The sequence below is a fragment of the Arvicola amphibius genome, chromosome 11, assembly GCF_903992535.2.
Source record: "Arvicola amphibius chromosome 11, mArvAmp1.2, whole genome shotgun sequence".
NCBI lineage: Eukaryota > Metazoa > Chordata > Mammalia > Rodentia > Cricetidae > Arvicola > Arvicola amphibius.
In genome coordinates, this window is record NC_052057.2 from 99,560,545 (window position 1) to 99,581,566 (window position 21,022).

Sequence of the window (21,022 nt, forward strand, 5' to 3'; positions counted from 1 at the left end):
GGGGCTTCCTTTCACAGATAGATTACAGACCCAGCACCACCCAAGGCTGGGGACCAAAATCTTCCTCTTTTGAGTCACTTCTGAGACTCCATGGAAGGACAACCAAGAACATGCCAGATGCACCGCTTTCTTGATTCATATGGGGGCCCGGTAGGAGTGCAGGCTCATGGAGATTTCGGAACCTGCCACAGGACACCAGAGTTAGACCTGGTGTGGGAAAGCCTTGGAGACCATCTGGTCCTGTGCTGCTCCTGATGTCCTCCTCCTCCGAGGACATGTGACTCAGAGAGCAGAGGATGCTTGTCTTCAGGCACCAGCAGTGAGCCCTGTTTTTACTGGCCTCGTGTCCGCTCAACCTTCCCTCTTTCCTAGGTAGGGTTTTGTGTGGTCTTTAGCAGCCATGCTGTGAGCTGATTGTCATATGTTCCGCAGGGACCCGAGGGACAGCCTGGACTTGATGGAGCCTCTGGCAAGCCTGGGATGAAAGGAGAGAAGGTATGGGGACAGTATGATGTCCCAACACAGGGAGCCAGCCTGGCCACTCTCCGACCTCTAGCCTGAGTTTGTCCTCAATTATTCTCTTTGGTCGTCTCAATTGGATGTCCATCCCACCATTGGGTTCGGTTCACAGTTTTCTCATCTGTTTCTCCTTCCCACTCCTGTGCGCCCTAACAGTGAATGGCAGTGCCACCATCCACCCTGGGGCCTGTCTTCCCAAGCTTCATCTTCTCTTCCCTTCCCTGTCATCACTGGTCAGTTGCCAAGAGTGACTTCCACACCTGTGGCTGTTCTGTGCATCCCGACCAGACATCTCTTTCTGCCTACCCTGTACCATGTACCCTCACTGATGTCCTTTCTACCCACAGTCACCCCCACCTGTCCCCGTCCACCTTCATGTGGTGGGCACTCACTGGCTCCTGAGAAAATGCTAGTGGCACTCTGTCGGGCAAAGCTCTAATGCCCGTCTTCATTAGCACCAGCTGTCTCCACAGGGCAGAGCCCACTGCTCACTGCTCCAGTTCTGAGCAACAAGCCAGTTGCTGCGTGCTCCTCTTTGCCAGCTTCTAAATCTGCACGTGTCGTTTGCCTCGTCTGGAATGGCATGTCTCTCTGTCATCAAGGCCCAGTTCAGATACAGTGACTCTCCTTTATCCTAAGCGTTACGTTGCAAGGCTCCTCCCCCACACATACTTATGATGTTCTTTGTGCGCACATACCCATTTAATTTCTAGATTAAGCACAACAAAAATTAGCTGCATTAACTAATGATACACTCATAACAATATAACAACATCGCTACTCTTCACTTTTGAGCCATTAAAGGTTAATGAAGGGTGGATGATCCCATACTTGGTTTGATAACAAGGTGGCAGCTAAGTTACTGGTGGGTGGGTAGTGTATACAACATGGATATGCTAGACCAAGGAATTGCTCGTATCCTAGGATGGATGGAGCAGGAAGCTCAGAGATTCCATTACACTCTTCAAAATGGCGTGTAATATCAACCTTGTGACTTGCTCATTTCTGGAATTTTCCATTTAATAATTCCAACCTGTGGCTAACTGAAACCACAGAGCAGAACTGCGGATAAGGTGAGGGGGACCCTGAATGTCTTCCTCCTCATTCTTTCATTTGGGGTTAGTATTTTGTTTGAGGTCTGTTGAGGCAAGGTCATGCTACACAGCTGGATTTTGCCTCAAACTTGTGGTTCCTCAGCCGAACATCTAGCACTAGGGTTAGAGATGTCGCGCGATGCCTGACTTCTCTCAATCCTCCAGCACCCGTCCTCCTTCCTCTTTCTGTGAACACATGCTAAACGTCGCTGAGAACTAACCAGTGACACAGAAGATTCTAGCCAGCCTGTGTACCCTACATCCTATCCTGCCATAGAGTGGAAACAGCCTTTCAACCGGCACAGGCCTCTATTAGTCTCTTATGAAGAAGTGGACTATTCTTCAAACACCATTTTAAGCTACCGTTTCTGGTTAGCCTGCCTTCAGTCTTTCTTGGCAGGTCTGTCTGCCTACTGTCTATGCAATTCCTGCCCCTGCAGCCTTCCCAGTCAAATGAGGACAAGTCTCTTTCTGCAAAGAGAGATAATAAATGTTTTTTAAAGGCAATTTGCACTAGGGATGCGCTAATAAGGTGAATGAGAGTTCAAGGCACCCACTGGATAGGAGGCTGGGCCCCGTGCATCACCTCTATGAACATGTTTGAAGTACTTCCTTCCAGGACACCCTGGCCACTCAATCCAATCCAGTTTCTACCAACTTAACGGAAAGAGTAGTCTGATTTTGGTTGCAAATGAATTTCTCAGAAAAAGACACAACTGTGAGATTTTAGGGAACTCATCTTATGCGAACTGCCGGTTTTGTAAGAAATCTAGGTCTGCAGGAAGCGCCGCCAACCCACACTTACCTTGCCAGCGCCTCCAAACCAGCGGCTGGTCCTCCCACACTGTCTGTGCCTGAAGACACCCGTGTGCTGCTCCTGCTGCAGCTGCAGCTGGCTCATAGGAGCAGCAGGCAGGAAGAGTGGCCCTGCCCTGGGTGACTGCTGGGGATCAGTTTTGCTGGTTTACCCCTGGGGCTTGTTAAGAGGCCCCATGTTGTGCTGGGTACATGGACTGCTTTTGGATTAAGCAAAAGCAGATTCTGGAAGGATTTGCACATTTGCATTTGGAGAGTTGAAGGGGAGTCAGTCAGAAATAAGTGTCTGGGGACCCTTATGAGAATGAAGGCCAGTGGTACATTTGACCCCATCTCCTGCCAGGATCTGCTATGACCTACACAGGTTCGTCAATAAGGCCTAGACAGTGCCTCCCATGGCTGGATAGACTGAGCTGTAGGAAGTCTTTTTTCATGCTATTCGCCAGGCACACAGAACAGCCCAGACAATTATCTCAGTATCTCGTGTGTGTGTGTGTGTGTGTGTGTGTGTGTGTGTTCTTGTTGCGAGATGGAGTCCCATGCAGCCCAGGTTGACCTCAAACTCTGTAAAAGCTGAGGATGACCTTGAATGCTAATACCCCTTCTTCTCCCTCCCAAATACAGGATTTACACGTGTGCACTCCCACGCCCAGCTCAATGGGAGGTCCCCTCCCCTACACATAATGAATAAGACTCGATTTACTTGTCTGGGAAATTTAATACACTTATATATAACCATCATTATCACACATGAACCTGTCATCAAGGGTGGTCAGTAAGAATGTATCCAGTAGATTATTTATGATGTTTAGTATAAATAGAAGTATCTCTTATTTTCCCCACACTAAGTTGAACTGACACATTTATCCCAGGCATAAGGAGATGGAAGTAGCCTACTTCCCCAGCTGCAGAGCACATCTGGTGTGGAGGTTGAAGAGCCTGCTAGAGAGCAGGGTCCTCAGACACCACTGCTTTATACACTGCAGCCTCTACTCCCAGCTTTGCAATGACTGAGGGCATGAAGTCGTCAGGATCCAGGGTGTTCAAGTTATTCCTCAGCCTTAGAAGGTTCCCACACAGGAAAAGTCTGTCCTCTGAAGTTTTCTCAACTACCCAGAATCTCTGGGGAACCTTGAACTCCCAAGAACTGTCTCAGAGTAATCTCACTGGGCTGGAAATGTCACTGTAGACCCAACTTCTGTCTTTTCGTAAGTTAGAAGAGAAATTTGATGACATCATCACCACTGTCCCCATCTCTTAGCAATCCCAATCTGTTTTGGAACGTGGTTCATGTAACAACATCAGGGTACCCTTGAGGACTCTGAGCATCCTGCTGCTTTTGCCCAGAATCCAGAAACCAGCTGTGTTTGAAGTCCAGCACATCACAATATTGGCTTGGCTTCTGTCTTCTCTCTTTCATTAGCAGCTGCCTTTGGCACAACATTTGCATGCCAGGCTTCTATAAAACCAAAGAGATTGAAGTCTTGGGCTTCTGAGATGAAATTATTATTAATACTAACTCCATGAACAAATTCAGCAGACAAACCTGAAAAAAGAAGAAGAAAAAGGGCTCCATATCTGCTGTCTTCTTCTGTGTTCCTGTATATTGACATCTCGTAATGCCTTTGATAATTTAGTTTACCACAATGAGTCAGAATTTCTAATAAATTATGTTAGCCTTCTTGTGCTGTGACAGAACACCTGAGACGAAGTGGGAGGATTTGCTTTCAGGTTTAGAGATGTCAGCTTGTAGTGGTGGGAGCTCATGGTGGGGCAGAGAGAGGTCAGAGGCTCAGGCCATCATGGTGGGAGCCCGTAGTGGGACAGAGGTCAGCTGCTCAGGCCATCATGGTGGGAGCCCATGGTGGGGCAGGTGCAAAGCAGCTCATATTGGCCAAAAAGCAGAGTGTGTGCCTGAGCTAGGACCTCTCGTTTTTCCACTTCTGTTCTGTCTGAACCCGATTCAGGCTGGCGTCTCCTCCTTATTTAATGCCCTCTGGAAACACCATTACAGACATGCCAAGAAGTATGCTTTGCTGGTCTCAACACTGTCAGGCCAATCAAGCTGACAGTCAAGATTGATCATCACAAATTCTAAACTACAGGCCAGGCATGGTAGTGCACACCTTTAATCCTAGTGCTGTGGAAGAAGCTGGAGGGTCTCTAAAAGTTTGAGGCTAGCCTAGTCTGCATAGTGAGTTCCAGGCCAGCCAGAGCTACATAGTAAAACCTTGTCTCAAAGCGGAAAATATATTTTTTTAAAAAAAATTCTGAACTATGATCTTGTGACACAGAACCCTATTGTGACTCATTCTGCTGTGGAGGATGAGCCTCTACAATTTCCCATTCATAACCCCGTGGCTCTACTAGGTGGAGTTCCAAGAAAGTGCCTAGACTCGATGCACACAAATTCCTGCCAGCTAAGGAGTGGTGTGTGCTACTGCCCCGTTTCGGAAAGCAAGTTATTTCCTGAACTACTTATTAAAGCTCTCAATTTTCACCCTACTCACTCATGAAAGTTCTAATAGGTTAGAGTCTTCCATCTCCTGACTAAACTGCTCGTGTTCCAAACTGCTGGCCCCCATACCCGTGAGCCATGGACCGGACCTAAGTCCTACCTTCTCAGCATGTTCAAGCTGTGTTAAAATAATCAGAGAGAAAGATCAGGGACTAAGATGGATTCTAGAACTTCCTCTCGACCTGTTACAAGGTGCATTTGGCTTAAATAAACTTGGAAAGTAATGGAAACCAATGCAGATTCCCACTTCGGGATAATAATTCTCTTTAATGGCATCAGTTGGAAGCACAGCTGAATGCTTTCAGAGATGGGGCAGCTTTGAATGTGATTATAAGATCTCTGCTGGTGGCTTGATGTGTGGCTAGAGGTAGATACTTTTCTTAAGGAGGGGCTGAAGCAAAGTCTAACTGCTCACACCCAAGAGGAATAGAATTAAGAGACCGCAGCCTTGACTTTTAGCAGCTCAATAGGAACCCAGTACTCAAGTCACGTTTCTGCCCCAGGTAGAAGGTCCACTCAATTGCTCAGTTTGCCTGTTGTGTTGGTTCCCAGGGTGGGCTGGGGTCGGGGTGATGGCTCTGGTCATGACTACTTCCTCTGCTTAGTGTTCCATTTCCTTCTGCGTCCTCAGAGAGTTAGGGCATGCCTGGTGGCTCCTGGGCTAGGGAGGCACCAGGGGTTCTGCCAGGCTGTCTAGGACCAGCTACCGAATGATCTGAGTGTACAATTCAGTGCACTCCAGCACGTTCTCCCTGCCCTGGGGTCTGGTGCCTCCTCTGACAGGCCCAATGCTTTTCCCGCTGTTACCTGCACTGCCCCCAACATTAGCCCAAGGATTGGGCTAATCTCCCAACCAAGGATGTGGGACCTTGTCCCCATGCCCCACACATACCAGGCACTTGTATTCATCCCAACACTCCTGGACAGCGCTCACCAGAGAATCCCGAGCCTCACACGGGGAGCCCCTGGGGCCTGAGGAAGATTATTGCAGCGGCTGAGCAGAGAGCCTGGCAAGAGGGAGGATGGCTGTCTGGGTCTACGGGTGGCTTGTCTCAGTGCCGGGCTTTCCAGGGTTGCTCTCACTTTCGTTGGTCATCTGAAGAACTTTGTTTAGGCTCACCTCCAGCAAGCGTTCCCAGAGCCCACTGGAAGGAACCTGAGAATTATTCAGTTCCTGGCTTCCCACCTGTGTCTTGGCCAAGCCACCGGACGAGGAAGTGTGTCGGACTCAGACGGAAGGACAGAAGTCCTGCCTTAGGCAACCTTTTGAGTGAATGTGTTGTTCCAAAAGCAGTCACCTTTCACTGCCTCCCACATCCTGCGCTTCCTCCTCAACTGTTCTTGCAGGACCATATCCCTGTAGTGTTTTTAGAGAGGGTCTGTGCAAACTTTCTAGATTTGGGCTGCTTAAAATTCTCCTTTTAGCCTAATGTGCAGATGCATGCTTTTAATTCTAGTGCCCAGGAGGCAGAGGTAGGGGATCTCTATGTGTTTGAGGCCAGCCTGGTCTAGATAGGGAGTTCAGAACCATAATAATGACATTGTGTTTTATTTAGCTGAGTACGCAATTTTAAATTTGAAACCATTTGTCCTGAGATTTGAAGGTAGTCTCGCTGTTTTCCGGGACAGATTTCGCTGCCGTGCTCAACCTTTTCCCTTTGGCAAATTTCAGGAGTCTTTTTTTTTTTTTCCTTGACGTATTGAAATCCCCCATGTCCTGTCACCGGATAGGATTCTTTAAAAGATGTATTCTCCCGTTTGGTACTAACTAGCCCTGGGGTGGGGTGTTGTTTAATCTGGAGACCTCTGGATTGTGGTGTTTTCGTTTCTTGGTTTTCCAGAAGTGCTCAGTAGAGCCCCTCTGCCTTCTGCCGAGGTCAAGTGCAGGATTGTCCAGTTACTGCTCTCTCATGCTGCTTTCTGTAGTCTCTTTATTTTTTATTCTATTTGATCAGATATTGGAATTCCTGCCTATCCTCTGAACTCCATTTGGTCATTCTTTCTGGGTCTTTTATTCTTTTGTGCTGCCTTTTGGAGCAATTCTGTAGCCTGGTCTTTGGTTTTCTCTGTTAATTTTCTCTTTGGGATATATCTCTTTTATTCCTATAGATTTCTTCATTTTTAACCATGATATGTTTTTGTATCTATGACTCTTAACTGGTTCTTTTTCATACCCATTATTCTGAGATAATTCTCATCTCATAATAGTTCTTGTTTCATGGTTACACAATACCATCCCTTTTCTCTCTGAGTATATTAAAGTTCTGGTTACATTCATTCCCTTTGTTTTGATGTTGACTTTGTCTCCTTCCTAGTGTTGCCTTCCCTCAGATCGCTGATTCTTCCTCTGTGTCTGCTTTCAAAATTGGCATTCCCGTTTCGTTCTTAGGCCGCTGTTGGCACAGGACGTTAAGGAAGTGGGCAGTGGCCGCGTCTGAGGCTTGTGAATTTCTCAGTAAGTGTGGCAAGAGTAGACTGTCCATCAGACAGGGTTCCTCCAAAATCGATCTCATTGTGGGTGCCCATGCACCTTCTAAACTTCCAGAGCTCTACTCCACTTCGCTCCTGAAAAGAACTCGTATTGTTTAATGTGGTACTAGGGCACCCACAGGTGCTCCTTGACAGGAGTGTGCCTAGGTGGTGAGGAGAGCTGATTGGTGTTGGACGGCCATCCTGATGTAGAAACTCAGCCTGTCTCCCTGTCATAGGCTCCTGGGGTACTTCTGCTTCCTCCAGGGTCACCCTTACTTCTGCCTCTTCCTGGGCTGCCTCCTGCTCTTCTGTTCTCCACCACTATGCAGGGCCTTTCTGTCTCTACAGTTCCTCCCCATGGCAGAGACCTTGTTGGCTTTCTGTCTGTTTCACGTTGTCATTCCTAGTTACTTCTGGCCAGGTGACTCCCATCTTAGTTGAGGATGGGTATTGTAGACTCGCCACCCAGCCTGTGGGTGATGTGGGTTATTTCTATGAGTTTGATCTAGCCCGGGAAAGAGGCAAGGAGAGAGATGCAGTCTTCAGTGGCGGGCATGTCATAATCAATGCCGCAGCTTCTGTGTGGCCACATAATGTCTGGACTGTCTCTTGCAGGGGAACAGCCTTACTTGGGCTCACAGACGCAGAAGTTCAGGCCTGCTTGCCTAGCTCCATTGTTTGTCTCTGGGCCATGGTGAGGCAGAAGCATGGCAGCAGGAGATGTAGCAGAAAGAATCTGGGAACTCCCTTGGCAGCGGAGAGAGAGGTTGGGGTGGTGTGGATGTTGTGACAGTTGGCTCCCTGTTTCTTCCAACTTGACCCATGGGCCCCCAGCCTATGGAAAGGTGCTACCCACATTCAGGGCAGGTCTTGCTCTCTTATGTAATGCTCTCTGGAGACTCCCTCACAGACATGCCCAGAAGTGTGCTTTCAGATCTTCAAGGTGCTCCTCAACCCAACTAAACCGATAATCAGAATTAGCCACTGCCTCTTCTCTTGGTTTAAAACTGGAAGCACCCCTTACCTCCATCACGGCAGAGGGTGGGGGAAGGGCTGGAGTCAGCCTCCTCCGGGTGCGTCTCTCCGAGACTGCTTCATGCCAGCTGCTTTAATTTAATCTCAAAGGCAGGGGGTGGGGGTGGAGTTGGTTAATTATTGAGGAATGGGTTTCTCGAGGTGTGGGCCTGACTTGTTCAGCAGACTGATAGCTATGGTAGTGTGCTCAGCTTGGAGACAACAGCCAAACCCAGATAGAACGATCCCGTTGTATCCTGCTATTCTCAATGACTGTAATGCTGTATTTTCCTCTGAGTGGGACTAGTCTGACACATCCTAATTGGCCCCATGTTCATGTGTTTCAGGGAGCAAGAGGACCTAATGGCTCGGCTGGCGAGAAGGTAATTGAGAACAGCTTTTCCCTCCCCCCTCTTTCCTATGCTATCAGTGTACCCCTGGGCCAGTGGAGTGAACCCATAAATGTCACAGGGCAGAGAGAAGCACTCCTCAGAGCAGTGGCTCAGGGAAGAGAAGCCAGCTGGGACAGTGGGGAGCGTACCCCTGCAATGCTCCCCCTTCCTCACCGCTCTGGTGAGCACGTTGGCAAAGGGAAATGTCAATTAGTGAGGCAGCTGTTCTGAGCCATCAAGCAGCGCCCATCAGAGAATTTCCCAACTTAATTAGCTTCAAGGAGTCATCTTCTGACTCAGGTGCACACACTCTTCTTCCACGGGGGAATTGCAGCTGGTAACTATCCTGTCTTCTTCCTTACAGGGAGACCCTGGCAACCGAGGCTTACCAGGACCCCCAGGGAAAAACGGACAAGTTGGCACTCCTGGGGTCATGGGACCACCGGGGCCTCCTGGACCACCTGGACCCCCAGGCCCTGGATGTACAACAGAACTTGGATTTGAGGTACTTTCGCCCTTTCTGTGGCTGCAGAGTGATGGTTAGAAAGGACCATTGGAAGGCACAGCACGCCGGGTACTGACCCGAAGGTAGAGGTTTTGCTGAGCTCCCTGTGAGCCCCCAGTCCCCAGCATTCCTCCTGGCAGTGAGCTCTGAAATCCTCGCTTCTCCTTCTCCCCGAGGATTTTGAAGGCTCCGGGAACATCCAGCCGCTGAGCAAACCCAGACTCACGGGACCCTCTTCTCCAATTGTAAGTAGACTTTTACGAACCCTTTTCTGAGAACCATCCTGCTATCATACCTTAGTGAAGAGACCGGGGTGGGGGTGGGGGTCTCACCTGGCCTTTTTCTTTATCATGAGTCACACTCCAGCCCTGAGCCGAGCAGCCTGTAAGGCACTCATTGAAGACTGTAAGGTACTCATCACAGGGTCCAAAATGTGCAGTCTCTAAGGCGCTTATTGCAGCCTGTAAGGTGCTTATTGCTGACCCTGAGCTGCGCAGCCTGTAAGGTGTTTATCGCAGGCTCTTTCTCCAGGGGCCACATAGAAGCTTTGCACAGACTCACGTAGGGAAACTTGATAGTCATCTTTGTCCCCACTGGCCAGTTCCTCACGACAGACGATCTCTGCTTCATGGCTTCCTGTCACCATGTTAGAGTCACTTTGCCCCCTTTAAAAAGGCTGTGCTCCCAGCAGGTGCCCTGAGTCCTCCCTCATCCCCAGAAGGTACTGCCCTTGTCCTTTGTGGTAAGCCTGCATGAAGACCCTTCACTGGATCTTATGATCTTTGTGACATGAAACAATGCCAAGTGCCCAGGGAATAACTTCCGTCACAGAAAACAGAGCTTCGTGTATACACAGGATCCGAGGGTGGCGTCAGGGAACACTTGCAGGCTGGGACAGGGCCTCTGTGGGCACTTCTCTTCTGACCCTGGAAGGGGCATTTCTCCCCCCCCCCCCACTTTTTGATTCCATCACCTGGTATAGCATTGATTTCAGAATTTAGGGAGAGTTGGCAAGATGCCAATTAGGCCGACCACACCAGCAGACAGGAGGAAACCAAAGAATGTCTCTTCATCTGTTTGGCTATTTTTGTCAGGGTCCCAAAGGAGAAAAAGGAGAACAAGGACCCAAGGTAAGTTAGCCCATCTGAGGTGGGGGGTCTTTCTAGAAGGTTATAGAAGCATTATCCATGGACTGAGAGCTTTGTTCTTGCTTCCCCCTACTATAACTAGGGCGAACGGGGAATGGACGGAACCAGCACTGTGGGCCCCCCAGGGCCCAGAGGGCCCCCCGGGCGTGTCGAGGTCCTGTCCAGTGTGAGTATCATCCAGATTGGAGCTTGGCCACGTGCTTTCTGCTTTACTAAAGGGGACAGCAGGTCACCCGACCCTTCAAGACTACAGGGCTGGTGGCTATGTAGGGTGTCAGGGCCTGCACCTACCAGCATGCTCACCTATTTGTCCCTACCCTCTCCATGCTACCGCTCTCCTACATACGACCTGCAGAGTCTACTCTTCTGCTTGGCAAGATCAGGGGTCAGATAGCAGCCTAGAAAGTTCTGGAATCTTGAGGAAGCCCCAAATAAATCTGGCTTGCCTTCTCAACTGGCTGAGGTTCTGAACTAGTTGAGAAAGAAAGTCAAAGCTGAGACGCAGGCCTGAGATCACTTGCTCACTGCTGGCAAAGGGCGTGCTAACGGCCTTCACCTTATGGGAGAGCAGCACACGCCTACTCAGTGATAGGAGGTGGTATGTGGAGGCTGGTGGCCTCCGCCCTGTGGGAGAGCCACACATGCCTGCTCACTAACTCCAGAGTCAGACAAGAGAAGCATACCCCAAACTGAAACTCAAACCATCAGAAAACATCCTCCATCTTCCGGGGTGGGAGTAAAGAGACCATGAGAAGCCAGATATATACCCTGAGGTTTCCCCTCAGATTATACCCCTGAGGGCCAGTTCTTGTCAGGGAGGCATCTTCAGATGAGTTCATTGGATGTCTCTTTAGAAATTTGTTTAAAACTATTAATAGACAGATTCCAAATTTTCACTTGGAAAGCTCTCTGCACGGATGAGCAAAGCAAGCTCTCCCCACACTGACCCCCATTCCCAGGGAAGTAGTAATGTATGATTTTGATGTCATCATTAATCCGTATCACAGACAAAGACTTGATAACCTGCCCGTCCTCATCTGAGAAGTGCCATTTAAATCTCTGTGCCTACCATTAACATGCATGCCCGGGTGGTGGTGGCGCACGCCTTTAATCCCAGCACTTGGAGGTAGAGGCAGTTGAATTTCTGTGAGTTCGAGGCCAGCCTGGTCTACAAGAGCTAGTTTCAGGCCAGGCTTCAAAGCTACAGAGAAACCCTGTCTTGAAAAACCAAAACCAAACCAAACAAACAAAAAGAAACACTGCTGCAAGCTTTCCTGCACTCACTGTCCGCACAGACCCAGGGCTTAAAGTCAACTAAGAGGCAAGCACTCCTGGCAGCTAGGAGGATGACTGGGGCAGAGTCCGTGTGACCCAGAGCCCGGAGAAATCAAGGAGGACTTTCTGGAGGAAGTATCTTTGGGCAGGGCCTAGACAAGAGAGGAGGATTTTCCTGAGCAGGCATGCGGATAGGACTCTCGGTGACTCTCAGTGTTCTGGTGGCAGCAGCACCCTGAGTCAAGGGAGGAGACAGAACTGTGCTGGCTGTGTCAGGACACCAGGAACTTGCTGACAGTGGAGAGCAGGCTTGGGGGTTACTAGAATGATAGAGAAAAGCTGAACTGTGGCTGGATCAGATGTACGCCTGCCTGTTTGTGCATCCACCCATTCACCCACCCATTCACCCACCCATCCACCCACCCATTCATCCACCCACCCACCCATTCATCCACCCACCCATCCACCCACCCATCCACCTGTCCATCCATCCACCCATCCATCCATCCATCCATCCATCCATCCATCCATCCACTCACCCACCATCCATCCTTCCATCCATCCCTCTGTCCATCAGATATACACATACTAGGCCACTGCCTTTGAGAAAGACCATGGTACTTCTAAGAGAATAACAACCAAGCAGGCAGACATGAGAAAGGAAAATAAAGTTCCAAAGACCTAGAAAAAAGAATGACCAGAGTTAAGAGGAAGAGAGTGTGATATAAAAGTGCCAAGCATGTGGGGAAATAGACAATCTTGAGTGCTTGTGGGGGAAGTGTAAATTGCACAGCCCCTTTGGAGGGCTCCCTGACAGTCTGTTCAAACTAAAAATAGATGTCTTCCAGAATTGCACATGGAAAGCTCTCCACACAAGATGATTGAGTGGAAAAGAATGAGTCGAAGGGGAGTTCACACAGCCTGATGCCTTTTATGTAAAATAATGACATATATGAGATATTTTAAACATGCACACACATACATACATACATATATACATACACACACATATATGGACACACATGTGCATATGTGTGTATATATGTATGTATGTATACATACATTTACAATTTTAAAAGAGAAAACATTCATCTCCTGAGTAATTTTAAAGTTAATTAAAAAGGAAAAGTGACTGGCAGGCTGGGACTGTTTGACAGGGAGTGGGAGGGTTGGGAGTATTTGGCAGTGGCTTTGAGGTGTGATCAATGTATCAATGTACTCCATGCTGGGTGACTTCAATTAAGGTCTCCTTGCCAGAAGCAAGGAGAAGCGCAAGCCGTCCTCTGTCCTCACTGAGTAATTTTTCTCTTTCAGTCTTTGTTCAACATCACTAATGGATCCATGAATTTCTCGGACATTCCTGAGCTTATGGGACCTCCGGTTTGTATCTGTGGCTGCTCCTGAGTGAGGCTTCTATCCAGATTCCCCACTTGGAAGTGTTGGGTTGGGTTGGAATCCTTTTTAGCTGCTGGAGCTCTCAAAGTCAAAAGGAAGAGAGCCTGAGTTTCTGAGACGCTTGTCTAATACTAATGTCATTGTGGAGAGTGGCGTTCAGTTGAGCAGAAGTGTTCCATCCCATGCACCAGAGTTCTGAGTGAGATCAGAGAGCTCCTCACACCATGCCATCTGTGCCATGCTGTGGCCCCACAAGTGTCGGCTCAGTCTTGTTTCTTAGAAAAGGGCTGCCTTAATGAGACGCTGAACCCAGAGGAGGATTGAGGCCCGCTTCAATCTTTCTCACACCATTTTAGAGATGAAGAAATGAACAGACAAGGGGACTCACATGACTCCCTGAGGCTTTAGCATTGACCCACACTTGATAGGGTCTCAAAAGAAGGAAGCAGATTCTCTTTGTTCAATAAACACCCATGGCATCTGACAGGCACTGGGGTGGGCAGTTCTGGCCACAGGAGCCCTGAGGTCCAGCCTCATCTCTGCAGGCCACTCAGAGTCCCTGGTTCTCTTTTCGGACTTTGGGATAGCTGAGTGGGGGAGGTGAAAGTGCTTATCAGACCATGGTACTCAGCAAGTCACTGTGGAGCCAAAGGTGCATGCCCACAGCTGTGCCCAGCAGATGCTCTGGGGAAGCCCACCCAGCCACCCAGGGAGGCTGACCATGCATGTTGTTTGGGGAGGACCTGGAACGTAACGCAAGATTTCTGCAGCTATCTGGTGGTGCCTCTGGCCCCAGCTTCCTCCTGTGAACAGCATCCTCTTCTTTGCTGTGTCCCACAGGGCCCCCTTCCATTGATTGCTTCTGAAAAGAATAATCCACAGACCCAGTATTCAAAGCCTAAGGCAGGCCAGCCACTGGGGAAAAAAATCATTCATGGGGGTCTTTGTTCTCCCCGAGCTACTAAAGAGAGGTTTGGAGTATGAGTGGTTGATGGTAGAGCAAGAGAGACAGCCTAACCTCGAGAAGGCTCTCTGTGGTGCTGGGCCCTGAGCCTGGGTCCTACACTCCAGCCCTCACCTTCCACACTTCCTTCCCCATTAATGTCCTTCCTGAGGGTGAGTCCAGGACCCCTCACCCCTGAGGCTGGATCAAGCTTCACCTTTCTCTGTGGCTGCTTCCTCCTAAGAGGACTCAAGTCATTACCTTCATGTCCCCTTTCCCCCATAACCAGTGGGTTAAGACGCTAGTTTCTATCTAGTTGTTTTTAAAATCTAATTTATTGACATTGTGTGTGTGTGGTGGGGGGGGGGTGAAGGGGGTATTATGAAAGGGACATGTGTGTGTGCCATGGAGTGTATGTGGAGGTCAGAGAACAAATTGGTAGAGCTGGTTCACTCCTACCTCTTTTTAAACATGGATTCCAGGGATTGAACTCAGATCATCAAGGTTGACAGCAAGCACTTTTATTTGCAGAGATACTTTGCTGACCCTCTCTCTAGTTCTTGTCTATTTCTCTCTCTCTCTCTCTCTCTCTCTCTCTCTCTCTCTCTCTCTCTGTGTGTGTGTGTGTGTGTGTGTGTGTGTGTGTGTGTGTCTGTCTGTCTGTCTCTCATCTCTCTTTCCTCTCACTGTGTGTGTCTATCCATCTGTCTGTCTATCCATCTGTCTGTCTATCCATCTGTCTGTCTATCTATCTATCTATCTATCATCTATCATCTACCCATTCATTCATCTATCTATCATTTATCATCTATCCATCTATCCATCCACCCACCCACACATCCATCAATCCATCCATCCATCCGTCTAAATGTCTGTCTGTCTATCTATCTATCTATCTATCTATCTATCTATCTATCTATCTATCTCCTCTGATCTGTCTAGCTCATAAGATCTCTGGACTTGGCAGAAATGGGGGCTGTGACCCTGTGTGGTGAAGTACACACGCCACTTGTGATGTCCCTTAAAAAAAATCACCATCTCTTTAATAAGCACCCACTTCTCCCCCAGCCCCCCAGCCTATCCTCAAATCCATCTTCAGAGCTGACTAACCCAGGTTCCCACGCTGTCCATCACTCCAGGGAATTTCACACTGAGTGGTGTCATGCAGAGGAAGCTTCAGTAAGGGATAGTGGCAGCTTGAGGAGCAGCGTGAGCCCAGGGGTACTTGAGGACGGTCCCTGCCTCCATTGCTAACAGCTGTGTCACTTGGTGGCATTTTCCCTCCCAGTCTTCAGCACCCCCTTCCACAAAATGGGTCAGGAATTCACACTGGGTGGAAATAGGCTTGAATCTTTGGCAGGGGAACAGTGGACCCTGCTGGGTAAAACAGGCCTGGGCTGATGCCCTCCTGAGAGACAGTGGCCCCTGCGGGGTACTTCTGACTCTGAGAACTCTTTTTGTCCTTGATGTGTTACAGGGGCCGGATGGTGTGCCTGGGCTACCCGGATTTCCAGTAAGTACCGTAGTGGTCAGCATCCACCTGCGCTCAGGCACTATGCTCATCCTGTTCCCACCCCTGAGATGCTGTTTCCCTCTGTCCATGCATGTCCAAGTTCTAGCACCACCGCACACATCCATTTTTTGTGGTGCCTCTCCAGAAGCATCCCCTTCTTTGAGACCCATTGGGTTTATTTTTACCATTTTGTGATTCTTTTTTGCCTTAAGTGACAGATTCTCCCGAGTGTGTGTGTGTGTGTGTGTGTGTGTGTGTGTGTGTGTGTGTGTACTCTATGACAGCTATAGAGGGCCAGGTATTCTGTCTCTACCCCTGTGCCATCCAGCCCTGGGCAGCTGGATAACCCTAGTGTTTCAAGTGACAGACTGTGCAGATAAATCCCCTCGAGACACAGGAAGGCAGTAGTGTAGAGAGGACAGAGAACAGTCACAGAGCAGAAGGCTGTAATTAACAATCTGTGTGCGCCTTTGTGGAGGGCGGTGTGCTCTTGCATGAGAAGCAATCAGTTTTGTCTGGCGTATGTGCCTATGCAGAAGGCCAAGGCTGACCCCAGGGTGGGACCTGCTTCTCTGAAACTCCGCAACTTGGAAAGGCCTGAGGTGCTGCTTCCAGGACAAATGAAGGAAATGGATAAAACTGTCATAAAAATGTGTTTCTGACAGAGAACTGTAGATGATCTCCTTTTTATCTTTTCAGTCTTTTCTGAACTTCTCATATTTTCTTTTTTGAATACACAGGAACTTTTTTGTATTTTCTAAATGATCATAAACTATGATGATGCTAAAAAATTATCATGTTCACTAGACATTAGAACAGAAGTAGGGTAGGGGAGGCAGTATTACCATTAGCAGAAGAGGTCCCACATCTTAGCTGCAGCCCCCAAGGTAGCCACTTCAAGACTCAGAGCACATTCTGGAACATTCCAACATGCCTTCCTCCATGCAAATGATCCTGTCTTCTGAGGGACCTCTGCAGGGAGTGGGGGGTGGGTCATGAACAGGATCCAGACCACACACCCCAGATGTAAGGTTCCCCCTTAACTGATTTTGCCTATTTGTCCTATATTTAAAATTATTTGAAAAAGAAAGAAAGAATGAAAAGTTCGCTGCTAAACAATAGCACTGAAATATTTCCATGTTCTCACTGTGATGGAAGCATACCCTTTCACCTAGAGGCAAGACAGGGCTTGTGAAAGGTTAAATAACAATAGAGCAACAAGATACCTCGGGACAGTGGACACCCTGAGTAGACCAGTCACTGTCACCAGTTCTCTGGGTCTGCTGGAGTTGAACAGCATGGCCTCTGGCTGGTGTGCCCGATGTGACTCCTCAGAGTGCAGAGGGTGTGAGGCAGGCTAGCAGGGGAGGCACAACACGTCCAGTGTGAGGAAGTCGACGGAAGAGAGTCACCTCCAGGACATGGGAGGTGAAGTGTAAGGTCCTGCCAATATTAATGGTGAGCTAGGATGCTGGATCTCATCTTGTGGGGCTCCAGGGGAGCTGTGGTGAGTCAGCCCAGGAGGACCAGATGAGAGCAGATTCAGTAGCATCTGCCCCCTGTAGGAAGCCAATGTTCGAAGGAGTGATGCTGTCTAGGGATGCAGGGACAGGTTCATTTTCTCTATCAAAGAATTAAAAGGCAGGAAAGAGGTAGTTCTGGAAGTCTTGGGGAGTCTCAGCAGCAGAGCCATCATACACATGAAAACTGGGGTCTCCTTATGGGGTTCTTAGTTTCAATAATAAAAGAAATAACGTACTCAAGTGGGAAGCACAAGGACGTTTCATTAGCATTTAGGAAAACCCAGAGTCGACAAACTGTAAATCTCACAGTTTCCTGGAGGAGGAGAAAGGGGAAGATAAACACGGCCATCGGCCATCTGGTGGTCCACAGCCACACAGCGGGAGGGGGGCTTTAGAAACAGAACAAGGAAGACAGATCTTTGATTAGGGACTTGAAAAAGCCTTAGGTTCTGGTCAGCACCCAAAAGAAAAAGACAGTAGAGAAGAAAAAAGAAATAGATCCTCCCGACGAAAGAGGGGCTGACGTGGCAGAACCTCAGCCCCCCCCCTCCCACCCCCCCACCTCCCGCCGTAGAAACTGCACCAAGGGCCTGGGAAGGAAAAGCATCTTGTCTTAAGGTGAACAGCTTCCCTGGGAGTTGTTCCCTAGCCAGGTCCCTGATAGGCCCCACTGGATTAACTCCTAAAGTATGCTTCATTCTCCACAGCTGTGTGGGCTCTCCAGGCCTCTCTAACACTCGGTGCTGCTCTCTGTCCCCAGTTTCCAGCCTTGTTACAGTTAGGAGTAGATCGAGTTAATCATGACTTCTACCTGCTTGATAAGTGGTTGTTCTGAGGGAGAGAGAGAGACAGAGAGAGAGAGAGACAGACAGAGACAGCAACAGAGAGACAGACAGACAGAAACAGAGAGACAGACAGACAAAGACAGAAAGAGAAAGAGAAAAACAGCAATGTTTTTCTTTCTCTGTAAAACCTTTTAATCATCAACACTGCACCCTCCAACAATTCTTTGCAGGGCCCCAGAGGACCAAAAGGTGACACTGGCGTGCCTGGATTCCCAGGTCTGAAAGGAGAACAGGTAAGACCCTGATGCCTGGGTGGGGATGTGCTTGGAACTGGCTGACTGTCTCCCTCCATTTGGCGTCTGTTTCCTTCTGGAGAGTCAGACCCGACAGTGAGAAGACTCACAACCACCAACACTCTCTAGATCTAGGATGCTTTCTTTCATTAAGATTTTTACTTTATTTTTGTGTGCATGAGTATTTGGCCTGTATGCATGGCCAGAGAGGGCATCAAATCCCCTGGAACTGAAGACAATGAAGGTTATTTGGGGCTATGTGCATGCTGGGACTCAAACCCCAGTCCTCTAGAAGAGCAGCCAATGCTCTTAACCTCTGAGCCATCTCTCCAGCCCATAGAATTCTTTTTCTTTTATCATCCCAAAGAAATACCGTGCCTTTTCACAGTTACTCTCAATCTGATGACTTCCCTGATCTCACATTATTGATTCCACCCTTCCCCCGTCTGAAAAGAAAGTACAGCTCAACATTGTCTCGCATGTTGACCCATCTTGTCTCCTGGTTCACAAATGACACCCCAAACTCTCGCTAGATGGAAGAATAACGATCAGTGAATGAAATGAGTTCCAGTATTTGGTGATTGCAAGTTAGACACTGTGCAGTTGAAGTACATGCCATGCAGGGCACTCCTGGAGAAACCCGGGACTCAGAGTCACCCTTTGTACCCCCACATGACCTCTTACGGTCAACTTCCTTCCTAGAAGGTTTCATAGCTGAAGAGGACAGAAACATCCATGAATAGATGACAATGACTCTGGATTATACTGACTTAGTCCTACAACTATTTATGTGCTCTCTCTCTCTCATCTTATGATCCCCTAAGGGACCCAGCAGTTTCTTTATTATAGAAAGACAATGATAGGAAAGGGGGCAGAGTACCCTGCTATTTCAGGGGCTGCAGAGAGGGGGCTACACATCCCTGGGAGTCTAGAAGAAGCATCCTCTCTGAGAGGAGCTGGAACTGCAGTTTTCTCTGGGCCTTTGTCCCAATGGTGCCACATTACCCTCAGGACAAGGAAAGAGGCCCCAGAGACTATTGGCCTTCAATACTCGGGAGTAGAGAGTTCAGTGTGTTGGGTAACGTTTGGAAGCACAGGATAGTGGTGGTGTTCTGGGGTGCTTTCGCTGCCATGGGCTTGCAGAGGAGGGATGGACTTGAGTTGGCTCTGGCAGGTCTTGCTTTCAAGGCTCCTTTTCATATGTGGCAAAGGAGGTGGACCTAGACTCTAGATTCCATGGACTACTCCTGCCTCTAATCCTCTGCTACTTTGAATGTCTGGGGCAGACACCAGGCAGCTCTGCTCCGGCCCTTCCAGCAACTGCACTTCCTGCCACTCTGCATCTAATGCTTTTGTGCTTGCCTCTCGCTGCTGCTCGGGACTGCCTTTCCTCGCCAGCCAAGTGGTAAGACCCACATGTTAGCTGCGGGCTTTGGGGGAAGGGGGAAGAGAGGGGCTTCACTGCTCACCCTGGTACCCTGGCCACTTCCAACTGTGGAAAGGAAGTTGCTGTATGGCCAGCCTAGTTCCCCAGGGCTACTGTGGAGGCCCAGAGGTATGCCACTTTCTCCACCTGGCCTTGTTTCTCTTCATGTATGTCTTTCTGGAAGTCTTGGGATAGTAGATGACCTACTGAGGACAGGGATTTAGGAGCAGAATCCTGTGTCCTTAGCCCCTAGTCTCCCGTCATCTCTTTCCTGGCATCTAGAATAGCTTGGCCTAACCAATAAGGCGTTTGCACAGAGGCTTGGAGAATGGAGGAGTTGTGCATGGAAGACAGGTGGCTCCTGTGTTGAGAGAGGCACCATGCTTACTTACAGCTTTGTCTCTCTGGATTTCAGCTGCTTAACCAACAATAAGGATCCTTGATAGAGACAGATCTCAAGTCATTAGAAAAGCAAACTATCAAATCTGTCAGGAGCCAGGGGTTCCTGGAAGGGCATTCTATGGCAAGAAGTAGACAGCCATCCTGGGGCAGGAGCGGGTCTGAGAAAGAGGCTACATATCTGTTCTCAGTTAGAGCCCTTGAGAGTGCACTTGGACGGTGAACTCAACCAGACATGGAAGGAAGAGCTCAGAGAACATTCCATCATGCAAGCGGCTGTTCTATCCTCTGGCAAGAAGGCCATGCTAAAAAGGTGGGGCTGGAGGGGTCGTCCGAAGATGAGATGTCATGCTGACGGAGTGCAGACATCTTAAAGACCCCTTGAACAAGGTGGCAGGAGGAGGCTGGACTTTTAAAGATTCTCTGCATTGCAGGGTGAGAAGGGAGAGCCGGGCGCTATCCTGACAGGGGACGTCCCTCTGGAAATGGTGAAAGGGAGAAAGGTAATTCTGTCATGGCTTCTGCCTTGGCTTGACAGCTTTGGTTGTGTCATAAACAGAGTCACCTGAGTGACAAGTGCCTATCTCCTGATTTAGGGTGAACCTGGAATGCATGGAGCCCCAGGACCCATGGTAAGCTGGGTGTCTCTCTGCTGGGTTGGGACAATGGCTTCAAGCTTTTCTTTAGCTTTGGCTCGGTCAGATTGAATTGTTCTACTTGCGAAAATATAGAGTAATACAGTGACAGGTGGGAAAACATGTGTCTATGTTTGTGGGGGGTGAGCTCCAGTGACATAGAAATCTCAGTGGTTTCCAGGCCTACAAGAGACTCTCAAAACCAAACAAAACAGGGCTGGAGAAATGGCTCTGTAGTTAAGAGCATCTGCTGCTCTTGTAGAGGATGCAGGTTCAGTTCCAATGCCCACAGGTGGGTCAACCATCCATAACTTCAGTTCACCTGGCACCTTCTCCTAGTTTCTGTGGCCACCAGCC

At 48.9% G+C, this 21,022-nt stretch overlaps 1 protein-coding gene across 1 annotated transcript in view; it reads left to right on the forward strand.

Moving 5' to 3' along the window:
* The window catches only part of Col15a1 (collagen type XV alpha 1 chain), a 105,403-nt gene that overhangs the window by 60,633 nt on the left and 23,748 nt on the right, over positions 1–21,022 (forward strand). The window contains exons 15-25 of the mRNA XM_038347949.1: positions 433–495; positions 8,781–8,816; positions 9,190–9,330; positions 9,507–9,575; positions 10,425–10,460; positions 10,561–10,644; positions 13,068–13,133; positions 15,569–15,604; positions 18,143–18,205; positions 20,465–20,533; positions 20,627–20,662. Of these exons, the coding sequence (XP_038203877.1) occupies positions 433–495; positions 8,781–8,816; positions 9,190–9,330; positions 9,507–9,575; positions 10,425–10,460; positions 10,561–10,644; positions 13,068–13,133; positions 15,569–15,604; positions 18,143–18,205; positions 20,465–20,533; positions 20,627–20,662 (699 nt within the window). The remainder of the gene's footprint in view (positions 1–432; positions 496–8,780; positions 8,817–9,189; positions 9,331–9,506; positions 9,576–10,424; positions 10,461–10,560; positions 10,645–13,067; positions 13,134–15,568; positions 15,605–18,142; positions 18,206–20,464; positions 20,534–20,626; positions 20,663–21,022) is intronic.